Below are 21,877 nucleotides of genomic sequence, written 5' to 3' on the forward strand. Positions count from 1 at the left end.
TATATTATTGACTGTGTTCCCAATGCAGTACTTTACATTCCTATGACTTATTTAGTTTATAACTTTCTATTTATTTGTACCTCTCTAAGAAATCTTTGTCTATTCCACGTCATGAAGATACTGTTTTATGTTTTCTTCAAAAATCTTTATAGGTTTATCCCTTATGTTTAGGTCAGTGATCCATCTCAAATTAATTTTTGTATAGAATGTGAAGTTTCTATTCTTCCGTATGGATATGCAATTCTTTCAACACCGTTTGTTAAGAAGACTTTTTTTCCCCCATTGAATTGCTTTGGCATCTTTGTTGAAACTCATTTGACTACATGAGTATGGGTTTGTTTTTGAGTCTCTATTCTGTTCAATAGATCTATTTATCCTCATGCTAATGCTACAGTGTCGTGATTACAGTAGATTTATAGTGTGTCCTGATGTCAGTTTATGAAAGGTCTCCATCTCTATTCTTTTTTTAAGGTTGTTTTGCCCTCTAGGTTTTTTGCATTTCCATAGAAATGTGGAAATTGGCTTGTTAGTTTTTTAAAAAAAAAATCATGGGGATTTTCATTTGGATTGTCTTGCATTTATAGATTATTTTGGTGAGAATGAACTTTTTTTTTCTCTTTTTAAAGCAATATTGAGTCTTTTAAGGTATATCTTTTTAAAGCATATTTTTGATCAAGTCACTCACTGGCTCAAAAGCCTTCACTCATTTCACAATTGCACAGAGTAATGATTAAGACCTTTAGGTGGCTTTATTCCCAACAGTCTCCTCTTAATTTTATTCACCACATGTTGTATCCAGGCTGCTGTTCTTTCTCATAGTCTGAACTTTTCTCCCTTCCTGCTTTTATTCTCTCATGTCCTTCATACTGGATATTCTTCACACCTACTCTCCAAATTTAAAAGATTCAAATATTACAGTATTTGTTATAATGTCAGAAATTATAAATTAACAGTAAGAAGGTTGTTTTTTTTTTTAAGTTGAGGTATAGTTGATACACAGTATTACATTAGTTTCAGGTGTACCAGTAAGAAGGTTTTAAAAAATAAATTTTCATGGGGAGAATCACTTAAAATTTATATAATTTTTAAATTGGAACACCAAAAAAGTAAGCAAAACAAAACCCACCAAACAAAAAAGAAAAAAGTCATAATAAAAGAAGACTTTACTTTTTCTTTTTTAGAGGGGGGAGGGGCAGAGGGTGTTGGAGAGGGAGAGAATCTCAAGCAGATTCCTCACTGAGCACAGAGCTCGGCGCAGGTAGATTCTAGGACCTTGACATCATGAACTAAGCCTTAACCAAGAGTCAGGGACTCAATGAACTGAGTCTCCCAGGCGCCCCAAGGACTTTACTTTTTTTTTTTAAATTTTTAATGTATTTTTAAAAGATTGACTTATTTATATTAGAGAGAGAAAAAGAGCACGCGAGCAGGGGGAGTGGCAGGGGGAGAGGGAGAGAAGCAGACTCCTCAGTGAGCATGGAGCCCGATGGGTGTTTGATCCCACAACCCTTAGATCATGACCTGAGCTGAAATCTAGTTGGTCCCTTAACTGACTAAGCCACCCAGTTGTCCTAGGACTTTACTTTTAAAAAGAATGGTAAGGGTAGCTTGAAGGAAGGGTTGAGGACGTAAAAGCAAAATGCACACTGATCTTGAGAACCATGTAAGAAACACTCTCAGTCTAGGTCACATATACAAACTGAGCTATGAAGGACAGTGGAAGAATGATGCATTGTGTATGGTCATATACTCTATTTTCCTGCTGCTACTTAGGGGTTCAAAGCATTCAGATGGTGGGAAAAATTAAGTATGAACCAACTTTAAGTTCTATTGACATCATTACATTGCTTACAAATCACATATAGGTTAATTCAGGTTTCAGAAATAATCACTGAAGAATAGGCTACATTCCAGTGTTTAACTTCAGCTTCAGTTTCAATTATTCAAATTTCCCTGATCCTCTTGGCTAGAAATGACATTGCTACTTATGAATACTGAAGTACTTTATACTTGTCTTATGGCACTTATGTCTTTCAGGCCGTATTATACTTATCAAGGAGCAAATCTTTTTCTTTTATGGGATTGCAATCTTTTTGAACTGATTTCTGATTTTATTTTTTATTTCTTAAAAATGATTTTGAAATTAGATTTATTTATTTTAGAGCAAGAGAGAGAGCATGCATGTGCATATGGGTGGGGGAGGGGCAGAGGGAGAGGGAGACAGAGTCTTAAGCAGACTGTTTGCTGAGCATGGAGCCCAACATGGGGCTCGATCTCACAACCCTGAGATCACAACCTGAGTTGAAACCAAGAGTCAGATGTTTAACTGTGCCACTCAGATGCCCCTAATTTTCTGATTTTAATTAATTTCTGTATGTTCTATAGCACTTCAGATAGTATCCTGCATATAATAGGTGTTTGAAAATGCTTGATGAGTGAATGAATAAGTGAATGTATGATGAGTAAATGAAATGCAGTAGAGAAATGAGAGATGAATATGTAAAAAAGAGAGTAGAACAAAATTGTGCACCCCCTATTTTGTTTTCTGTTTTAGTGTTAGTTTGGTAGAGGCACTAAAGATTCCAAAGCTGGTTTAATCGTAAGTATAATTATGACTTGAGGTATTTCCAATGTGAAATTATTTCTCTTTTGTTTAAGATGTACTCGTCTTCACAAGAACTAACAAGAGTGCCACATCCCTGTTAGATTCTGTATTCCTTAATCCACTTTATAACTCAGATAATCATCCAAAGAGATTTTAGGAGCGCCTGGGTGGCTCAGTTGGTTAAGCGTCTGACTCTTGATTTTAGCTCAGGTCATGATCTCGGGTTGTGAGATTGAGCCCCATGTTGGGCTTCATGCTGAGCATGGAGCCTGCTTGAGATTCCATCTGTCCCTCTCCCTCGGTCCCTCCCCCCCCCATAAAAAGATTTTAATTTTTTTCTAAATGTACAAAGTCGGATGCTGCTGACAAAAGTAACTTCTAAATGGCTATCAAATGCACCCTTGCTATAGAATTCCAAGCAGGTGTGTCAGCTAATTTCCTCCCAACAAGAGGAAATAACCATAATCATTTCTTATTTAACTTTGTAGATTAAAGGCAGATATCATTTACATGACATTTTGTGTAGAATTTGTCTCTTTTCCTTTTTTATTTTACATATTTGATTCTTGAATACTTAGGTATTATGCTTAGAAAAATAAATAATATGACCTGTGGGAGGGACAGGTTTGAGTTGGAGGGGAGAAGTCAAAATCAGGATCTCCCTCTCTCTCTCTCTCTCTTTTTAAATAAGTTTTCATTTACAACTAGGCCGGAGTTTTTGTTTTGTTTTGTTTTGTTTTTTATGGGACAAGCACCATGTCTTATTTGCCTTTGTAGCTTCTGTTGTATAGCAGATGCTAAATAAACATGTCTTAAATGAATGATGATGAAATGACTCAAAATATATTAAACTGACCACATCCAGCCTGTTGGGACTGAGGAAGGGCTGCCCACACTGAGTCAGCCTGCTGTGTCTAAAGGGAATTGCCTTTAAATTGTTTGCCCCTTCCTGAGGCAGAGTAAAAATTGGGTGCAATATATAGTATTTATGTTTTTAAGATTTCTTTGATATCTATATCTAGTAATTAACACCAGACTTTGACAATTTGATAAAATACTTCTCTTTTGCATACTTTATAGATTGGCCTTGTCAGAAAATAGAGAACTGGATAAAAGTTTTAATTCCACAGATTATTTAACTTCTAAATTGCAGATTCAAATTCAATCTCTGGGGATAGAAAATGGGACATACTTTTTTTTTCTTTAAAAAAAAGAAAATAGTTAAAAAAATATCTTATAATCATAAGATGGGATAAAAATAACTCATAATCTCACTAACCAGAGATAGTCACCATTCTATTAGCATTTGGGTAATTTTTTTTTCTAATCTGTATTTTATATACCTATATCTTATAAAATTAAATATATATACAATATTATGTTTTGCTTTTACACTATATATATGGAGCTATTTTTTCTGAAAGCAGATATTTGTAAAACATGGTTGTTAATGGCTTCTCAACTTTCCATTATAGATGATCATACTTTTTAAAGTATTTCCCCTTTTTCTTACCATTTGGGCTATTTCTAAATTTCCTTAATAACTGTGGAAGTTGATTATTGTGTAAAAGGTAACAAACATTTTTAAGGCTTTTGGTAGATATTTCTAAAATGATCACTAATAGCATTTTTAACAAATTTACATTTCCATTAAAACTGTACAAGAGTTTTTATTTACATGTATCTTCTCTAACAGCAGGACTGATTATTAAATACAATTTTTCTAGTTTAAGGTATTAAATAATCAAATGCAGCTTTTAAAAAATATATTTTCACCTATCTGTTGACTTATTTTTTTTTAAGGTTTTATTTATTTATTTGACAGAGATGAGACAGCCAGCGAGAGAGGGAACACAAGCAGGGGGAGTGGGAGAGGAAGAAGCAGGCTCATAGCAGAGGAGCCTGATGTGGGGTTCAATCCCACAACACCGGGATCAGTCCCTGAGCCGAAGGCAGACGCTTAACCCCTGTGCCACCCAGGCGCCCCTGTTGACTTATTTTTGACTGTGAATTGTACATTTCCTTTTTCCTTTTCCTTTTGGGATATAATCTCATTTTCATTGATTTGTAAGAGGTTTTTTTTGTTGTTGTTGTTTATAAGAGTTCTTTATATATTAGATGAAACATACAAGATGGTTTTTATAGGTCAAAAACAGTTAAATATTCACAACTTCATATGGTTCAACTTAAATTATGTACTTTATATTGGTTGCCAATATTTTCCCAGTTTGCCTTTTGTTCTTTTTTATCATGTTTTTTAAAGCATATAACAAGTTTAAAATTTTTTGTTGTTTAATTTAGTGATCCTTTCCTTTGTAGTTTCCTCCCTTGCTTTCTTACAGCAAAAGGTCTTTCTATCCCAAGGGCAGATAAATATTTTTGTAGTTTCATATTTTAAAATTTAACTTTTAAAATCCATCTGGAATTTTGTTTGAATGTATTGTTAAGGCAGGGATCTGTTTACTGAGTGATGAAACAATTACTTTCAGATTCCTGAGCAACCTCTGTTGTTTATTTTCATGCCCCATTGCTGAATACACAAAATTATTATGTGTCCTAGGAATATAACATCTTTGACCTGGGTTCTTCATAAAATACATTATTCTAATGCCTTAAGTTAGCTAATGTGCTTCAAGAACCAGTAATAATCTGGAGACCTTAATTTTGGCAATGTTAACTCTAAAGATATAAGTATTAGTGTACTCAGTACTTGATTTACTTGATGGCTTCTTCCAGCATAAAATTCTGTCATCTACAGAAGCTTACACATTAACTTAAATGGATAATATTGTTAAATAAAATGTTCTTTAGAAAGATTTAAAAAAAAAACCCTGATTGTGTTTTTCCTTTTCTCTTTATACTTAAATTTGGCTTAGCTTTAAGAATGATATATTTATTTAAAAATTTGTTCTTTGAATTAAGATACCAAATGATGACTTATTTATTAACTAGTGTTCTAGGCCTCAAAGTGTCTGTCCCATCGTAGAGGTTTTAGATAGAAATTCCACTCATTCATTTTAGAGATTTTAGAGCTTATTACAGTGTTCCTGTGGAATACGCTGTGCAAACTTAAGTGGATTCAACTGAAGTCTAAGTTTCTGTTATTTTATCTAAATTATATGCAGTGATTCTGATGCCACTGAAGAAAATAAATTGCTTTAAGTTTTGTAATTTATTGTTAAGACATTCTGGTGACCTTTGTTAAATTCTTCCAGGGAGGGAAGATCCTGCACCAGTAATTTCCTTTTTTTTTTTTTTTTCTTTTAAGAGTCTGAGGAAATACATGCATGCACTACTATTCAAACTCTTTCTATTTTAAACTTAATAGGTTTAGATACATTTTTAGATAAATCTCTTGTGTCTAAGTTGTTGCTATTTGGTGTCTAAAACAATGGAACAAAACTGATTCAATAATAAGTTATCCAGTTCATAGACCAAATAAATTTGAATACTGAGGGATACTTGTGTTGGGTCATCCTAGGTTTCATATATTATGGACCACTCAAAGGGTGAAGATAAAATGGAAATACTCTTTTGGATTAAAAAGACCTGATGATCTCCACATTTTCTGAGAAGCCAGCCAGAGATCTTGTTTTTAGTGTTCTAGAGTTTCCTGAGGACTCATTAAGTTTCCAGACCTTAGTGGGGTTGGGTGGAATGGGGAACAGACCACAGTCACAACTCAGAGGGGACAGAGGGTTTGCTCTGTTGAAATGGGCTTGTCAGAGCCGAAAGTTAGGATTTCTGTGGCCACTAGGTGGCTTCAGCTGACTGCATAGAAAGGGTAAAGCCCAGAGGTACCTGAGTTGCTTTTCACACTTTATTTCAGGAAAATAATTTTATTTTGGGAGTATTTATTTTTTGAACTATATTAACAGAACCAATTCATAAGACTTAAAGAACTTAGAGGATCACCTAGTCTCACTTTCTCATTTTAGAGATAACATTTAGGAAGACTAAGTTGACTCTGCTATATAGAGGTGGAGTCAGAGTTAGAAAAGTCTCTGACTCCTGGGGCGCCTGGGTGGCACAGCGGTTAAGTGTCTGCCTTTGGCTCAGGGCGTGATCCCGGCGTTATGGGATCGAGCCCCACATCACGCTCTTCCGCTATGAGCCTGCTTCTTCCTCTCCCACTCCTCCTGCTTGTGTTGCCTCTCTCGCTGGCTGTCTCATCTCTGTCGAATAAATAAATAAAATCTTAAAAAAAAAAAAAAAGAAAGAAAAGTCTCTGACTCCTAGTCTAATTTTTTAGCTGTTGAGTCAGTGATATCAATTTATTTTTTGTTTCTCTGAAGTCATACCAGAGGGTTATGTGGCACTGACTGTTCCTAAGTAAGTCCTAGAGAAAGTGTGTATAGGAATGTTGTGTCCAGAGGGGAGGTGGGTAAAATAGGTGATGAGGATTAAGGAGTGCACCTGCTGAGATGCACATCGGGGTGTGGTATGGAAGTGTTGAATCACTAGAGTGTACACCTGAAGGTAATATTGCGCTATATGTTAAATAACTGGAATTTAAATAATAACTAAAAAAAAGTTAGTTCTATGCATCAAGAACCTGAAGAAATCGAGGTAAAATTCAAACAGTTCTTGACTTCTGAGTCAAATATAAGGACTGAATATACATACATAGTATTTAAAAAAAAGGAATGTGTTGAAGGCAGGTTAGTAAAGTGGATGCTGGTGGCCACCCTATAGGAGAGATTGAACAATGTTAGTATCTATTCTCATCCAAGTTAAGCTTTTAGATTAATGAGCTGACCGCTTGCTATGACCCAAAGTTGGGGAGTTTTAAAATTTCTTACTCATTCTGAATAAGGCCCAGATTCTTATATACTTTAAATCTTTTTTTTTTTCAGATGAATAGCAACTTTTTTTCAAGTTGTTTTTTCCTCTCAAATTTTCTAAAAGTTTTGATTAATATTTAACTTTTAGAATGGGGCTAGAAACCTCTCTCTCTTTTTTTTTTTAATCAAGAGCCACTAGAAAACATAAGAAATGAAAATCAAACAAATTCATTATGCATCAGCTCAAAATGACTTACGACAATGTTGACTTCTTTTTTCTTCTGAGTAAGCTAAGGAGGAAGCAAATAGTGTTCAACTTTTTATAGCAAGTTCAGGAAACTTACAACTTTAAAAAATGGTATGCTAATTTTATCTATAATTTATATATTAGGGCTAGTTTCTAGAGGAAAAAAAAGATAAAAGAACCTAAGGGAGAAGGAAGAGTGAAAGGATGGGGGGTAGAGGGCTGGAGAGAGAGCTCCCTCTCTGAGTGAAGAGCAAGAGTGACTGTGGCTGCTTCAGTAGGAGGGTGTGTGAAGGAAGTCATGGTGGGAGGCCCTGGGGAAAGAGCAAGCACAAGTCCCCAGCGTAGAGAAGGAAAAGGGACAGAGCAGGGAGTTCATTTCTCTTCAGGGTCTTGCAGGGCTTACTTCGCTAACATTTTTCACCATTGCCCGTATTGTCCCATCTTTGCCCCTGTGCCTCAGCCATGATCTTCAGCCAGCCTGTGGCTCACTCTTGATCCATGGTGGCTCCGCAAGTGTTCACATGCTTATTATGAATCTGCCAAATGGGAGCTGGAGCAAGGATTAAATGATACAGTACTTGAAAAGCTTTTGGAGCTTGATTTATCATGTAGTTAGGTCCCCCAAAGTGACAGCTATTATAATAATTGTTAAGGTTTTTTTTCCCCCCTTGTAATGAATCCTAACATTGGGAGTGCTTATATAAACATAAATCATGCTTGAAACATTTGAATTGAGTCTTTGATGTAAAACTTTAGAAATAGTTACATGGCCATTTTCTTAATGGCGTGTTGAAGCTGAATTGAATAAAAATATTGTTGGTCAAACCTAAAGCCACCAAAAATTTGAATTATGTCTCATTTTCTCTTCCTTATTGTAGTGATTTAAAGGGAGTGATAGTCACCCTGAGTGATGATGGTCACTTGCAGTGTTCATACCTGGGGACAGACCCTTCTTTGTTCCAAGCTCCAAAGGTTGAATCTAGAGAACTACACTATGATGAACTTGATATAGAATTGCAAGAACTTCAGAAAATCATCAAAGATGTTAATAAATCACAAGGTATCTCACTTGCAACTTTTTATTATTTGATTTTGATGTTCATGATAAAATTGATATTATTTTGTATGTAGATAATATTTTGAATGTATTAGTTTATTTTCTCCTCTAGGCTTAATTAAAATCATATCTGTAAAACAGTGTTGCTCTTTAATTTGTATTTTATAGCTTCTGAAAAAAATGTCCTACTAAAGATATTGCTTTTGTTAGTGTGCTTCAGGGACAGAGCTATTTAATTTTTTTTCTTTAAACTCTAAGAAAGGAACAAAGTACTTCTTTGCATAGTGGTTTCAGGACTTGAGAAGAGCATTAAACTTTAGAGTGATCAGTTGTTAACTTCTACCATCCCTAAAAACATTTTAGTTGCTTCTTTTAAAAGAAACCGAAGCAGTACATGAGTTACCACTTTGTTACTAAAAATGTGGTCATTTGCAGTTTCGTGATATTATTTAGGTATGCAGTTAATTAGCCATCCAAATGGAGGATAACCTGCAGTATGTTGATTTCTAATGACTCAGAGGCTGATGATATTTTCAGTTTCTGAGTTTTGAGCAACTCAATATTATCTTTCTTAGGGATTCACAGGGGTATAATTTTATTGTAAATTAAAAGGAGAAACAAAACACCAATCCTGCAGTTTGAATTAGATATGTGAAAAATATTATTTTTAGTTTTCTTCTCAGAGTCAGGTAAAAGTATTTTTTTAATGAGAAAAAGTATGGACTAATTTCACATAAGAGAAATGTTAAAACAAGTAGGAATAATAAAAGAAGCAGAGCATCAAAAGCCAACCAAAACACCAGAGCCAATCTTAATCCTGACCCAATCACTTTACTAGATTTATATATTTTTGAGTCTCCATTACCAAGACAGATTCAGCGGAATTTAGATAATATATTTTAAAAATATGATTATTGAGGTAAAATTATTATGCCTTGGCTTCACACGTTCTCTTAGAAAGTTTTGAAAGTAAACGGGTGAAACTTAGGTCTCTTAAGTACCTCCAATTACAGAAAACCTATTTGTTGTCAGCACCCCCCTCTTAAATGGAGAATGGTTAAAATTGGATGTGTGTCATATTGCAATATACACATTTTCCCTTTTTTGGTACTAGTGTTTTGGGGAGTAATGGAATTGAGTCTCTTTTTGTCATTTAAAAATATAATTAGAAGAGAGTGACATATATATAAAACATGAAATTTCCAGAGTCCATTAAATAACCTTAATGTTGCTTTTCACTTTAGACTTCGTGTTTTGAGATTTTGCCCTTTCCATAAACAATGTGCTAATGATATTTTGATTAACACTCAATTGTGTAAAAGATTTCTCAGAAAAATCACTTACAGCTAAAAGTATTTTTTTCATGCCCTTGAATGAGAAAGGTTGGGCTATTTTAAAGTTGTCATTACCTTGATCCTTCTGTGTATTTTGAAATAACTGCTAATTAAGGTAGGGATGTGCCACAGACTTGGGTGCAAAGTTCATTATTTACATAACCTCAAATTTTAGTTAATATTTGGAGTTCCCTGACAGTTCTTTGCCATCATCATTTGGTTTTAGTCCTAACAACAACAACAACAACAACAACACACACACACACACCCCCCAAAAAAATCCCCCAAAGCCCCAAAGAGAAACTTGTAAGAAAGAAGGACTTTTAAAATATTTTATTTCCAGATATTAAAAAAACTTAGTATTCTGTACCCTTATAAAACTGTGGTATATTTGTTTATTAAAATGCCTGTAATTATATAAAAGCACCAAATCACTTCATTATAGAAGATTATGAGAAGTTTAAACTCTGAACTTTTTGATGACCTCATTATTCATTTAAATGCCACTTATTTTAGTATAGTGACTTTAACTCACAAAAATAAGTTCACAGTCCTGTGGATTATTTTCAGTACTTAGAGCTTTTTTTATTTCTTCAAAGCAAGAGTTTCAGCAAAATTTAAAGCCAATTTAAAGAGTACATTTTGTTGTACACATGGTGTATATTATCTACTGTAATAAAAGTGTTTTTGAAGCTGATTTTATGTGTGTAACTTATATGAGGAATGTATGTTGTAAGCATGAAATTATAGTAATAATTTCTGTATGGCTCATGGGTTTTGAAGCTTTTCATATTCAACTCATTAGTGTGAATTCTGCCTAGCATTTCTGTTACCAGTAGTCAACAACATCTGTTGGTAGGCACTTTCAAAGGCAGAATTTCCTTATAATTTAGCCAGTTGATCATGTTCTCTACCTGGGGTGTGAAAGAATGGATATGATATTGAGATAGCCGCCCACACAATTGTGTCTTCAGGAAGGGAAAGAGAAGAGTAAGAAAGGGGCATATAAATGAAACTCTGTACCCTGTTGGAGGTATGTCTAGGGCAACAACTAAGTTGCCTTTACCATTGAGTACTAGAAGCCTTTGTACTTGGTGACCTTGTTAGAAGATGTGTTGTTTAGGGCTATGTCTGGCTGCACAGAACATAATACCTAAATAAGGTGGCTTAAACAAGGCAGAGGTTTTTTTCTTACCCATGGAAAAGAAATCCAGCAACGGGCAGACCAGCATTGGTCTGGGAGTTCCACTGTCATCAGGGACTCCAATTTATTCTCTCCCAGGGTCATTTATTGGTCCAGGATGGCTCCTGGAACTCCTGCCTTTACATCTACAGCTGAGTCAGCGCCCTTAAGGATCTTTCCTGGAAGCCACACCCTGAGCAGCTTCTACTCACATCTCACTGGCCACTCCAAGCTTACAAAAGAGGCTGGGAAAATTAGTGTTTTAGCTGAGCACTTTGTTGCTTCGCATAAAATTGAGCTTCTTTTAGTACAGAACTGAAGAAAGATTTTTGGGCGGGCAAGGAGTAGGCTTTTTTATTGTCACTAAGTAAGTTATGGAAATTGCTACACCAAATATTTCAGTACTGGGGGGGAATACCTGACGGCAGTTGTAGGTAGTTCTTCTCTTTGTGAGATAGCTGATTCCTGTGGCATCATCCAAGAACTTGCCGTGTTTTCAGTCAGCTATCCTTGGTGTGTGAGGGATGTTTCCTCTCAAGGTCACAGGGTAATTTCAGCAGTTCCAGGTGTTATGTGCAAATATGGTTTCCAGGGAAGAAGAGAGATATTTCTCTTAAGTCTCCCTTTTTATTGTGGGGAAATAGCTTTCCCAGAATTATGTGCCAGCACCCCCCCTCAACTTCCCTCACCTCACGTCTGCCAGGATTAAGCCCCATGCTCATGCCTAAAGCAACAAATGGTCAGGGGAATGAAATCACCATGATTGGATCTGACCAATCCAATGACTTTGAGATGAAGGCAAATGCCTTGGTAGAATTATAGCTGTGCCACAAAGGAGGAGGAGGGGAAAGCGGATGTTAGGTGGGCAGCCAATAGTTTGTCATTCGTATATATATATGAATAAATATATGGGTTTCATATATATATATATATATATGAACTCATATACATAAAATATACATACACACAAATGTTTGCATACATATCATTTATGTTTCTTGTTAGTATCTGTGTCACTTGTTCATCATATATCATTATGCACTGTAAACATTTTTAAATCGTGAAATTTTTAAGTTGTGAAAATAACACGAATATGGTGAAAATAAGTCTAAGAGTACTAAGAAGGTAAAACCCCCAGATCCTAGTTCCATTAGATTATTTAAAGGTAAACTTTATCAAGAGTGATTGTGTATTCTTTAAAAAAAAATTCAATGTTTATTTATTTTTACACAGATATGTGCATATAGATGCATTGTACTATCTCTTGCCTTTTTCCCCTTTATTAATAGGCACATCCTGGAGTTCTTTTCATATCAGTGTATGAAGTTGGATAGCACTCTTATTTACAGGTTTGGGCTTTGGATCATTGAACAGTGTGGATATACCATAATCTAGTCAACAATTCCCCTTTAATAGAAATATAGAGATTTAGGTTGTTTTTGTTTTTAATAACTACCAGCAGCAAAGAAGCTCCTTGGGTGTGTCTGTGAGTATTGGATAATTTGCTAAGGAGTAGAATTGTTAGCTCATAGGATACGTATATTTTACATTTTGATAGTTCTGACCAACTTACTTTCAAAAAGGTATAGTTTGGGCTTCTACCTATAGTGTTAAGGAGAGAGCATTGAAGTTCCCAGTACTCTTCAGTCACTGGGATACATCTTAGATAATATCTTTGGAGAAAGACAGTTTTTCTTTAAAATTTTGCAGTGGGGGAATATTTATCAGGTTTCTCATTCTGTGATGCATTAGTTTTTTTCAACTCGTGAGTATGTTTATGGGGTTGTTTTTTGATATATGGTATAGAAAAACCTTTTTAAAAAACTATATATAGCAGGTTTACTTTATGATTAAATATTGTTTTTCTTTTTAATTGCAGGTATTTGGCCCATGACTGAGAGAGAAGATGATTTGAAAGTTTCTGTCATGGTTTCTCCTAACTTTGATTCAGTGTCTGTAGGTATATTTGCAGACTTTAAAAGGGTTTATGATAGTGGTGGACTTTGCTGATTTGGGATCAATGTGTATTGGTTTAAATTTTTGGTCCCCAGGTAGAAACTTTGGGGAGGATAACAACTTTTAGTCTTTATTGCTTTCTAGGAAAAACATTTCCAATCTCTTAGTGAGGAGTTCCTTAGGCAGGATTTTGGTCTAAAAAAAGGAGAGGAAGGGGCAATAGTAGAAGACATTTTCCCCATTATTCTGAATCTACTTTTTTTTTTTTTTAACTTTTTCAGTACCAGAATATTGAGATAATCATAATCCAGGTGAATAATACTGACCCTACAAGATTTTTGTTGAAGGTTCAATGAGATAATGTTGTGGGGTAGGGAGAGATGGGGTGGGGGGATGGAGGTGTCTGTGTGTGTTATTTAACAGTAAACAGTTGGGCAGTTGGGCCAGGAATTATTTTTTTCTGGCAGGGTATTTTATTTTCTTAGTCTCAATTTTTCTCGTCTGTAAAATGGGAATAATAATAGAATCTACTTTGTTGAATTGTTATAATTAACAATATCATCATCATCATCATCATCAAATTACATTTTAGTTCTTTAAGCATTATCATCATCACCACCCCCACCACTACCACACCCTGCATTCTACTGCTTGTCTTGTCCCCTGGCATATCTTTAGTCTCTGTCACATAATGAGTGCTCAGTATTTTTGCTTTATAAATGAGTGGAGATGAGAAACAGGAAGGATGAAAGAGGGACTGTCCTTGGTCATGTTGCCCCATCTCCTTGTTTAGTTTTCTGTAAGCACTTGTTAGATTATAATTGGTTATGTCTCACTGACTGCAGTTTGGGCAAAAATCTATTGAGTTTATCTGTGTCTGAATCAGAAGTTGATCAGTTTTGGCAAGTGATCAAATTCACTGGTTTTTACTATATTTGGAGTTCATGTCATGTAATTTTACCAAGGAAATGACTTCGATATTTAGGTATCAGAGCATAATATAGTAAGTACTTGTCCTAAGTTTTCAAAGATTAATCTTGGTATAAAGAGCCAACCCAAGCTGTGATAAAAATCACGTTAACATTGCCATAATATAGTAAGTTGGGCATACTTAAAAAAAAAATTCTATATATGAAAGAAACATTCACTCAGCTGAGTCACATAGTAGAGGCACTGTTTAAAACATTGGCCATTCAGCACACACTATTTCTCACTCTACCTGAAGAGTGTAGTCTGAGTGGAACATTTCTGCTTAGTTAGCTGACAAATGTACACACATTTTCTTGCTTGGAAATGATTCTTATTTTCCTTTGGGCAACTTATATAATTTTTTCTAGGTTCTCTTAAACATAAGCTGTTTGGAAGGAGGAATTCCCTTTCTGTTCTTCAGCAACTTTTGATCTTTGTAGGAAAAGGCCTTGTGTAATAGCACTGTATTGTAATGTATATTTCCCTATTGGTAACTCAGAGTGCTGTTTCCTCTTAACTAGGTGTGTCTTTCCAGCTTCATTTTCCCTGTCTTACTATTTTTTCCTTAAGAGATTCCTGAGAGTATCATATTCATCCCATTAGAACACACTAGCCCAACGATTTATGTGGCCATGGTGCCATGGTGTCTTTGTGTAGCTATTTCTCTCTGGCTATAATTTTATCTTCCCAAAGGACTGCTATCCATGAAGTACCTAGGTGTTTAACCATGGATTGAAAAGAGCAGGAAACAGGAGATGTTAGTTTCTCTTCTAGATCTGTGGACAGCTAAATGTAAAATATTTCTTGGATTTTAGATTCTACTAGAGCAAAAAGCCTGTCTTAGTATTTTATTTTGTCATTATTATGAAAGCACACATCTAAAAAATAATTTATATTAGAGTGAGGTCTTTTATAGATGAGACAAGCATTGTTGTCATATCTTCTGGATTGAGAAGGTGGATCAGAGTTCATATATGGTTTTCTCTGGAGTTATATATAGAATATGAATCTCCCAACTCTTACTTAGGCTGATACCCAGTATATTATAGCCATGCCTGTTGCTTAGAAGTGGCTTAGTTTTTCTTAGCAAAAAAAAATTCTTATAAATAAGTTAACTAAAAGCACAATGGATCTATTCATTGGTTGGAATAGTGATTTTATGATCTTAATTTTTCCCCAATAATGGGCATTATTAGAAAATTATGTTACCTCTTGGTCTTATTCTGTCATAGAGTGAGATTTTTTCATCTTAATCTACCACTCTAATAAGTAAATTATAACTTATAAGGAAATGTTTGTTCTATTATGTTATGCTCTGAATTCTTTAAGAGGTAGGATCAAGTAACCCAGGCTGATGTTCAAAGAGTGACCTAGTTTATGATATGAGCTAGTAAAAAAAAATACACTTCTAGTTTTATTTTATTTTCTAGGTGTAAGGCCACTCAAGCTTTGTATCATTAGTTACATGTCTTAGATACATATTATTAATCAGAATAAAACATAACTTTGGCAAGTTGAAAATATAAGGACCTTAAAGGATGGCATAATGCTAATCTGAGACATACAAGGAGGCTTTCTTCTAATAATACAAAGAACGAGTTTATAGAATTAATTAGTTTCAATATTTAAAAAATTATTTAAATTCAATTAGTTTCAACATTTAAGTAAATTTGGCAAGAGAGTAGTTTGCTAATAAAATCTTTCCTTTTTGAAAAAGGTTTTTATTAGCTCATGACTTTCCAGTGGAAGACATTCAAAAAGCCACATTGATCTTTTTATCTGTCATTAGATTGATAAGTTCTTTATGGTTAGTTCCCTATTTTGGTACTAGGAAGTATATATTGCATCTATTGTGTTTACTCGTTGATGGATATGTAATTTGAAACCATTCTTTCCTTCCTTCTCTTCTCAATTCTGTGTTTACAGCAAGCTACTGATGTTGAAGTGGGAACTGACCTTGTCCCTTCAGTCACAGTTAAGGTATTGTACCATGGTTCTAGACTGTATTGTGCAAACAGTATTACGCATTTCATCACATCTGCCCCTGTTGTCACCCTATGACTGGCTTATGGAAATGTCAAGAAAGCCCTTGAAGTTTGTACATTTCCCTTAGCTTTGGGTAGCAAAGATAACCTTTATTGTTTCCTACAAATATAAAACTGATAATTGCATTCATAGCAATGTTATGTAATATAAATAATTTTTATGGGTTGTGCTTAACCATTATGTTTAAATAATGTAGGGTCTTTTTTCTAGAAACAAAATTAGCATTTTAAATATGTTGGAGGAATTGTGTCATCACCACTTATGATAGACCAACCAGTTGATTGCCACATCATATATATATATAGGGGAATCGTATGAATGCTAATATTTTTCTTCTATGTATAATTATGTGTATATTTGAGAAGAATTTCCAATCATCTACCTGCCATAACATTAACTTTAAATGGATGTATTTATAGCATGAAAATATTAAATGAAGAAGCCACAAACTAAAGTAGTGACAAATTGATAGTCCTAAAAAAATAGAATATGAAGGATGTGGTTTTGGTTAAGATTTTTAGTCCTGTCATTGTAGAATTTTAGAACTAGAACTCAAATGTAGAACCCTCTTAAGGCATTTAGATTAAAGTGTGGTAATCAGTCAGCACGTTATTAACCTGAAAATATTTATCGCTGCCCAGACCTTGGAGCCAGGAAAAGTTGTGGATCTTGGCGATTTGCTTAGTCAAAACTTGGACAGGACTTTATATTTTCTTAGATTATGGGTTGCTGTCCTTGGAGAAGCTTGACAGGGCACCAGGCTTTACCAATTGTGTTAGCTTACACTGGACCCAGCGGGTGGCCCAAGTGTGGGGATCTTTGGTAGAAGTTGAAGGGAGCCCAATCTTGTAACTGTTTCCTAAGCTAATTTTTTTGGATTCTTGCCACTGGAAACAAGGGTGGTCTTTCCCCAGTTCTCCCTCCCCCCATCCAATCAAAGGCTCTATCTCATTAATACTTTTGAGTCTGGAAAAGCAGTAGTGGCAAGAAATCAAACACTTAAGGAAAAAAAAAAACCCTGCAGAGTTCCAGGAATGATCTATAGACTTTTGTGTAGAGAAACCTCTTTTGTATCTATCTACCGTTACTGTTCAGACACACACACACACAATAATTCAGGAGCACACTATAAATTGCAAAAAGAAATCCTGTACATAAACCAGATAACATTGCTCATGCTAATTCCCCCCCCAAGTACTAGTTATTTATAAGTAAATACACCTTTCTCACCTATGCAGTTCTTAGGCTTTCATGTGTAATAATAGCATCTTAAAATGATGACATGACATTACTGGAAAATTCTCCTTCATTAGTGGAATTTTTATATTTGAGAATGACTATGTCTCAACTCTCTTCCTTACTGCCATTATAAGAGCATGAGAAAGAATGCAACACATGAGGGCTGCATAAAATCAGCTGGATTTGTACAGCAGACACAATGACTTCCTGATTCTGTCTGACAGTTTCTATACAAATTTTGCTATAAATCTCTTCTTATAGCCTTTTATAACAACAGCAGCCAAGATATATAACCATGCAAGTTTCCATCATAATAAATCCTGTTAATTGAGAAAATTTTCCTGTCCGTTCCAAGTGAATGAAGATGTGGCTACCTTGAGTATGTGTGCATGATGCGTGACCATCTATTCCAGGCAACTAAGGCAGAGTGGTTGTTCATACCTGGCCTTTGGAGTCATATTTATGTATCTAGGATAAAAATTTGGTGTTGTATTTCCTGAGGATCATATTTCATTTTGTTAGAACCAGAAAACAGCATGGAAAATTCTTGTATTAATGTTTTATATTTTCCCCTTAATATTCTGTAATTATTTTTCTCTTAAAATATAAGGTTTATGATCTAGCCAAGTCTTTAGCTCTTTTTTTTTTTTTTTGGCTCATACACAAGTCTTCTTTGTTCGTCTAGTTATTTTCATCACACATCTCCATGGTTCACATTTGAAAATGCCTAGGCCATTGCTGGGGTTTAATAAATCTGTGCATGAGAACTATCATGATCTTGCTAACAATGTAAAATTGTATGATCATTGTCTAAGTACACATTGTTATGCCAGGCAGAGTCAGAATGTCTGTTTTTTATTTTTTTTTAAGATTGTATTTATTTATTAGAGAGGGCATGAGTGGGGGGAGGGGTGAAGAGAGGGGGAAAATCAGGCTCCCTGAGCAGGGAGCCTAATGCGGGGCTCCATGCGGGTCTTGATGCGGGGCTCGATCCCAGGACCCTGGGATCATAACCTGAGCCAAAGACAGATGCTTCACTGACAAAACCACCCAGCACCCCAGAATGTAAATTCTCTTACAAGCAGCTTATTACTACTTTATGGATTTTTCATTTTCACTTTTAAAACTAAGCTCTTAAGATATATTCCTGGTGGTAGTTTTCAGTTCTCTTGCACATATTGGCTTGTTGATCTTGAACATGTTATTTAGCTTCTCTGAACCTCTTTTTTAAACTGTAAAATGAAGATACTTCTTAATTGCAGGGTTGTTTTGAGACTTAACCACAGTTGATTAAGAGTATGGGTTCTGGTTTCTGGCAGACAGAAGTTAGATTGTGGTTCTTTCACTTACAATCAGAGTGGCCTTGGGCAAATTATTTAGCCTCTCTGAATTACAGTTTTCTCTTCTGTAAAATGATGTATAGTGAGAGTACCTGTTTCATGATGTGAAGATTAAATGAGATAATGCACACAAATAATTTATTAGCATGGTTCCTTGAATATAAAAAGCTGTTAATGGTTATCATTTATATTATTAATTTTATTTTAAAATATATGTATAGACTAGCATTATATTATTATTTATAGTAAAATATTTAAATTGTGTCCTGTTTATTTAGTGGACCTGGCATAATTTCTTCTTCCCATAATTACTGTCAGGGTTTTACTAAAAAGGTATTATGTTGTTTATAATGATCAGACATCATGAAGAAAGATTTGCCTGTGATATGCAGATTCCCCTCATATATTCCCAGGGCTTATAAAGTGAAATTGAGGATTCATTTTTCATTTGCTGTGTTTATTATATTTATTTGCATCAATAGTTAGCCTTGAAAAGTTTTACTTTGCAAATCAAAATTTTTGTGCTTAACTTATTTTTGAAATTGTATAGAATACCCACATCATTTCAAATGAATGCAAGATACTTACTGAATCTAGTTATATATATATATAATGTTTCTGAGCCAGTTGCATATTCCTGTATATCATTTCTTTCTCTATAGTATGTGTATGTATATATTATATGTATATATATGTGAAATATATATTAAGGAATAGGTGATACATGCCTTTTACTTAAGAGAAATTTGAAAACTACTTTTCTTTAAATAAGTGTACCCTTGCAGTATGTGAGTTAATAATGAAATGTATCTGTCTCATATACTAGAAATCTCATAACTAGACTGAAAGTTGCTCTACAGCAAAGGTGCCATATAGAAGAGAGCTTTTTAACCCTGGTAGTACACAGGTATCATCTGGGGAGCTAGAAAAGAAAATACCAATACCCAGAACTACCCTAGAGATTGTGATTCAGTTGGTATACCAGCCCTACCTGGGCAGTTGACCGTGATAAGTCTGGCTTACCATACCAACCACGTGGATGAACTTACCCAAATGAGGCTGTTCAAAGGCTGGGACTTCTAGGACACAAAAGTCCAAGGAGAGAACCTGCGCAATGGAAGTAAGGTCTTTTTCTTTGATAGCCTGAAAATGATGCCTCTTAGCACTGAGGCCCAGTAAAAATCCACGGGCCTGATAATTTCTGCTGATATTCCTCCTTAGGGGGAGTGAGAGAAGTCCTGGCCTTCTCTACCCATACCTGTCCTATTTCCCACTCACACTGTTGCCCCAGAGTTCTTAGCTTTTGATTCTCATCTGGGAGGGTTTTCTTAGCATCGCCATATAAGAGCACCAGTTTAGAAATGTGGCCAGCTGAGATATGCCGCAGTCGATATTGTCACTCTGGTATTTTCTAGAATTAGGTCTGTATTTTTGTGTTAAGCCATGGAATAAAATGTGATGCTTTGATATGTATCTAGACTAGTAAATGTGCATCTAGTAAGGAAATCTTTAGAGAATAATTAATTTATGCACAAGGTGGTATACAGATACTAGATAAGATAATCCCGTTGCGACATCTATGCATGAAAAGAAAATGAACACGTATTTTGTGATGTAATTATTCCCCAAGCGCTGCACAGATTTTTCCTTTGCTTTCGATAGAACATTTTTAATAGCTTTATTGAGATATAATTCATATACCACACAATTTACTCATTTAAAGAGTTCAGTTCAGTGATTTTTACTATATTTGCAGAGTTGTGGAGCCATCCCCACATTTTAATTTTAGAACATTTTTGTTCCCCCAAAAGTAACCTCATGCTCCCTTCCCTCTTCCTTCACCCCTCCCTTGTTCCCATCTCTCAGCAACTGCTAATCTATTTTCCCTTTCTATGGATTTGCCTATTCTGGACATTTCATATAAATGGAATCATACAACATGTGGTTCTTTGTGACTGGCTTCTACCCTTTAGCAGAGTGTTTTTAAGGTTTACCTAGGTTGTAGCATGTGCCAGTACTTCATTTCTTTTGATTACTGAATACTATTTCATTGTAAGAATAGACCGTATTTTGTTTAACCGTTCATCATTTGATGGACATTTGGGTTGTTTCTACTTCTGGCTATTCTGAAAAAATGCTGCTATGAAATTTGTGTACAAGTTTTTGCGTGGACATATGTTTTCATTTCTCTTGGCATGGAATTGTGAGGTCATATGGTAAATTTATGTTTAATTTTTTAAGAAACTGTCAAACTGTTTTCTTGCGAGGCTATACCATTTTACATTCCCTTCTGCAATGTATGAGGCGTCTTTCCTCACATTCTTGCTAACACCGATTTTTGTCTGTTCTTTTGATTATAGCATTTTGGTAGATGTGTAGTAGTATCTCATTGTGGTTTTAATTTGTATTTCGTAGTGATTAAAGATATTGAGCATTTTTTCATGTGCTTGTTTGACCATTTCTGTATCTTCTTTGGAGAAAAGTCTGTTTAAGCCCTTTGTCCAGTTTCTTTTCTTTTCTTTTTTTTTAATTATGTTAGTCACCATACAGTACATCATTAGTTTTTGATGTAGTGTCCCATGACTTTTTCCAGTTTCTAACTGGGTAGAAAGTACCACTTACCTACTTATCAGTTAATCTACTATTTATGTTACATGTTATGTTTTGCTACTACTCATTTTTTCTCAGATAATGCTTCGTAATTATTTGCTAGTGATTTTTTACATACGTGTGGTACCTTATCAATTTGGATAAAATGTAATTTTCTGTTAATAACAATTTCTGTTTCCTTAGGTCACATTGCAGAATCGACTGGTGTTGCAAAAAGCCAAATTATCAGTCTATGTGCAACCACCTTTAATATTGACCTGTGATCAGTTCACTTTTGAATTTATGGGTAAGTGTTCTGTTTTGGCTTAAAGTCTATCATGATGTGAGGTTTTACACAAGCAGGGGGAGTGGGAGAGGAAGAAGCAGGCTCATAGCAGAGGAGCCTGATGTGGGGCTCGATCCCGTAATGCTGGGATCACGCCCTGAGCCGAAGGCAGACGCTTAACCGCTGTGCCACCCAGGCACCCCTAGGTTTTCTTTTAACTAAAAAAAAAAAAAAAATTTTTT

General features: G+C 35.0%; 1 protein-coding gene across 5 annotated transcripts in view; it reads left to right on the forward strand.

Annotated features, from left to right (window-relative positions):
- The window catches only part of BBS9 (Bardet-Biedl syndrome 9), a 429,330-nt gene that overhangs the window by 153,293 nt on the left and 254,160 nt on the right, over window positions 1–21,877 (forward strand). For all 5 annotated transcript variants that reach the window (XM_034670282.1, XM_002921839.4, XM_034670287.1 and 2 more), the window contains 4 exons: window positions 8,515–8,696; window positions 13,090–13,166; window positions 16,062–16,115; window positions 21,554–21,656. In XM_034670282.1, the coding sequence (XP_034526173.1) occupies window positions 8,515–8,696; window positions 13,090–13,166; window positions 16,062–16,115; window positions 21,554–21,656 (416 nt within the window). The remainder of the gene's footprint in view (window positions 1–8,514; window positions 8,697–13,089; window positions 13,167–16,061; window positions 16,116–21,553; window positions 21,657–21,877) is intronic.

Source organism: Ailuropoda melanoleuca, chromosome 1, assembly GCF_002007445.2.
Source record: "Ailuropoda melanoleuca isolate Jingjing chromosome 1, ASM200744v2, whole genome shotgun sequence".
In the NCBI taxonomy this organism is placed as follows: Eukaryota; Metazoa; Chordata; class Mammalia; order Carnivora; family Ursidae; genus Ailuropoda; species Ailuropoda melanoleuca.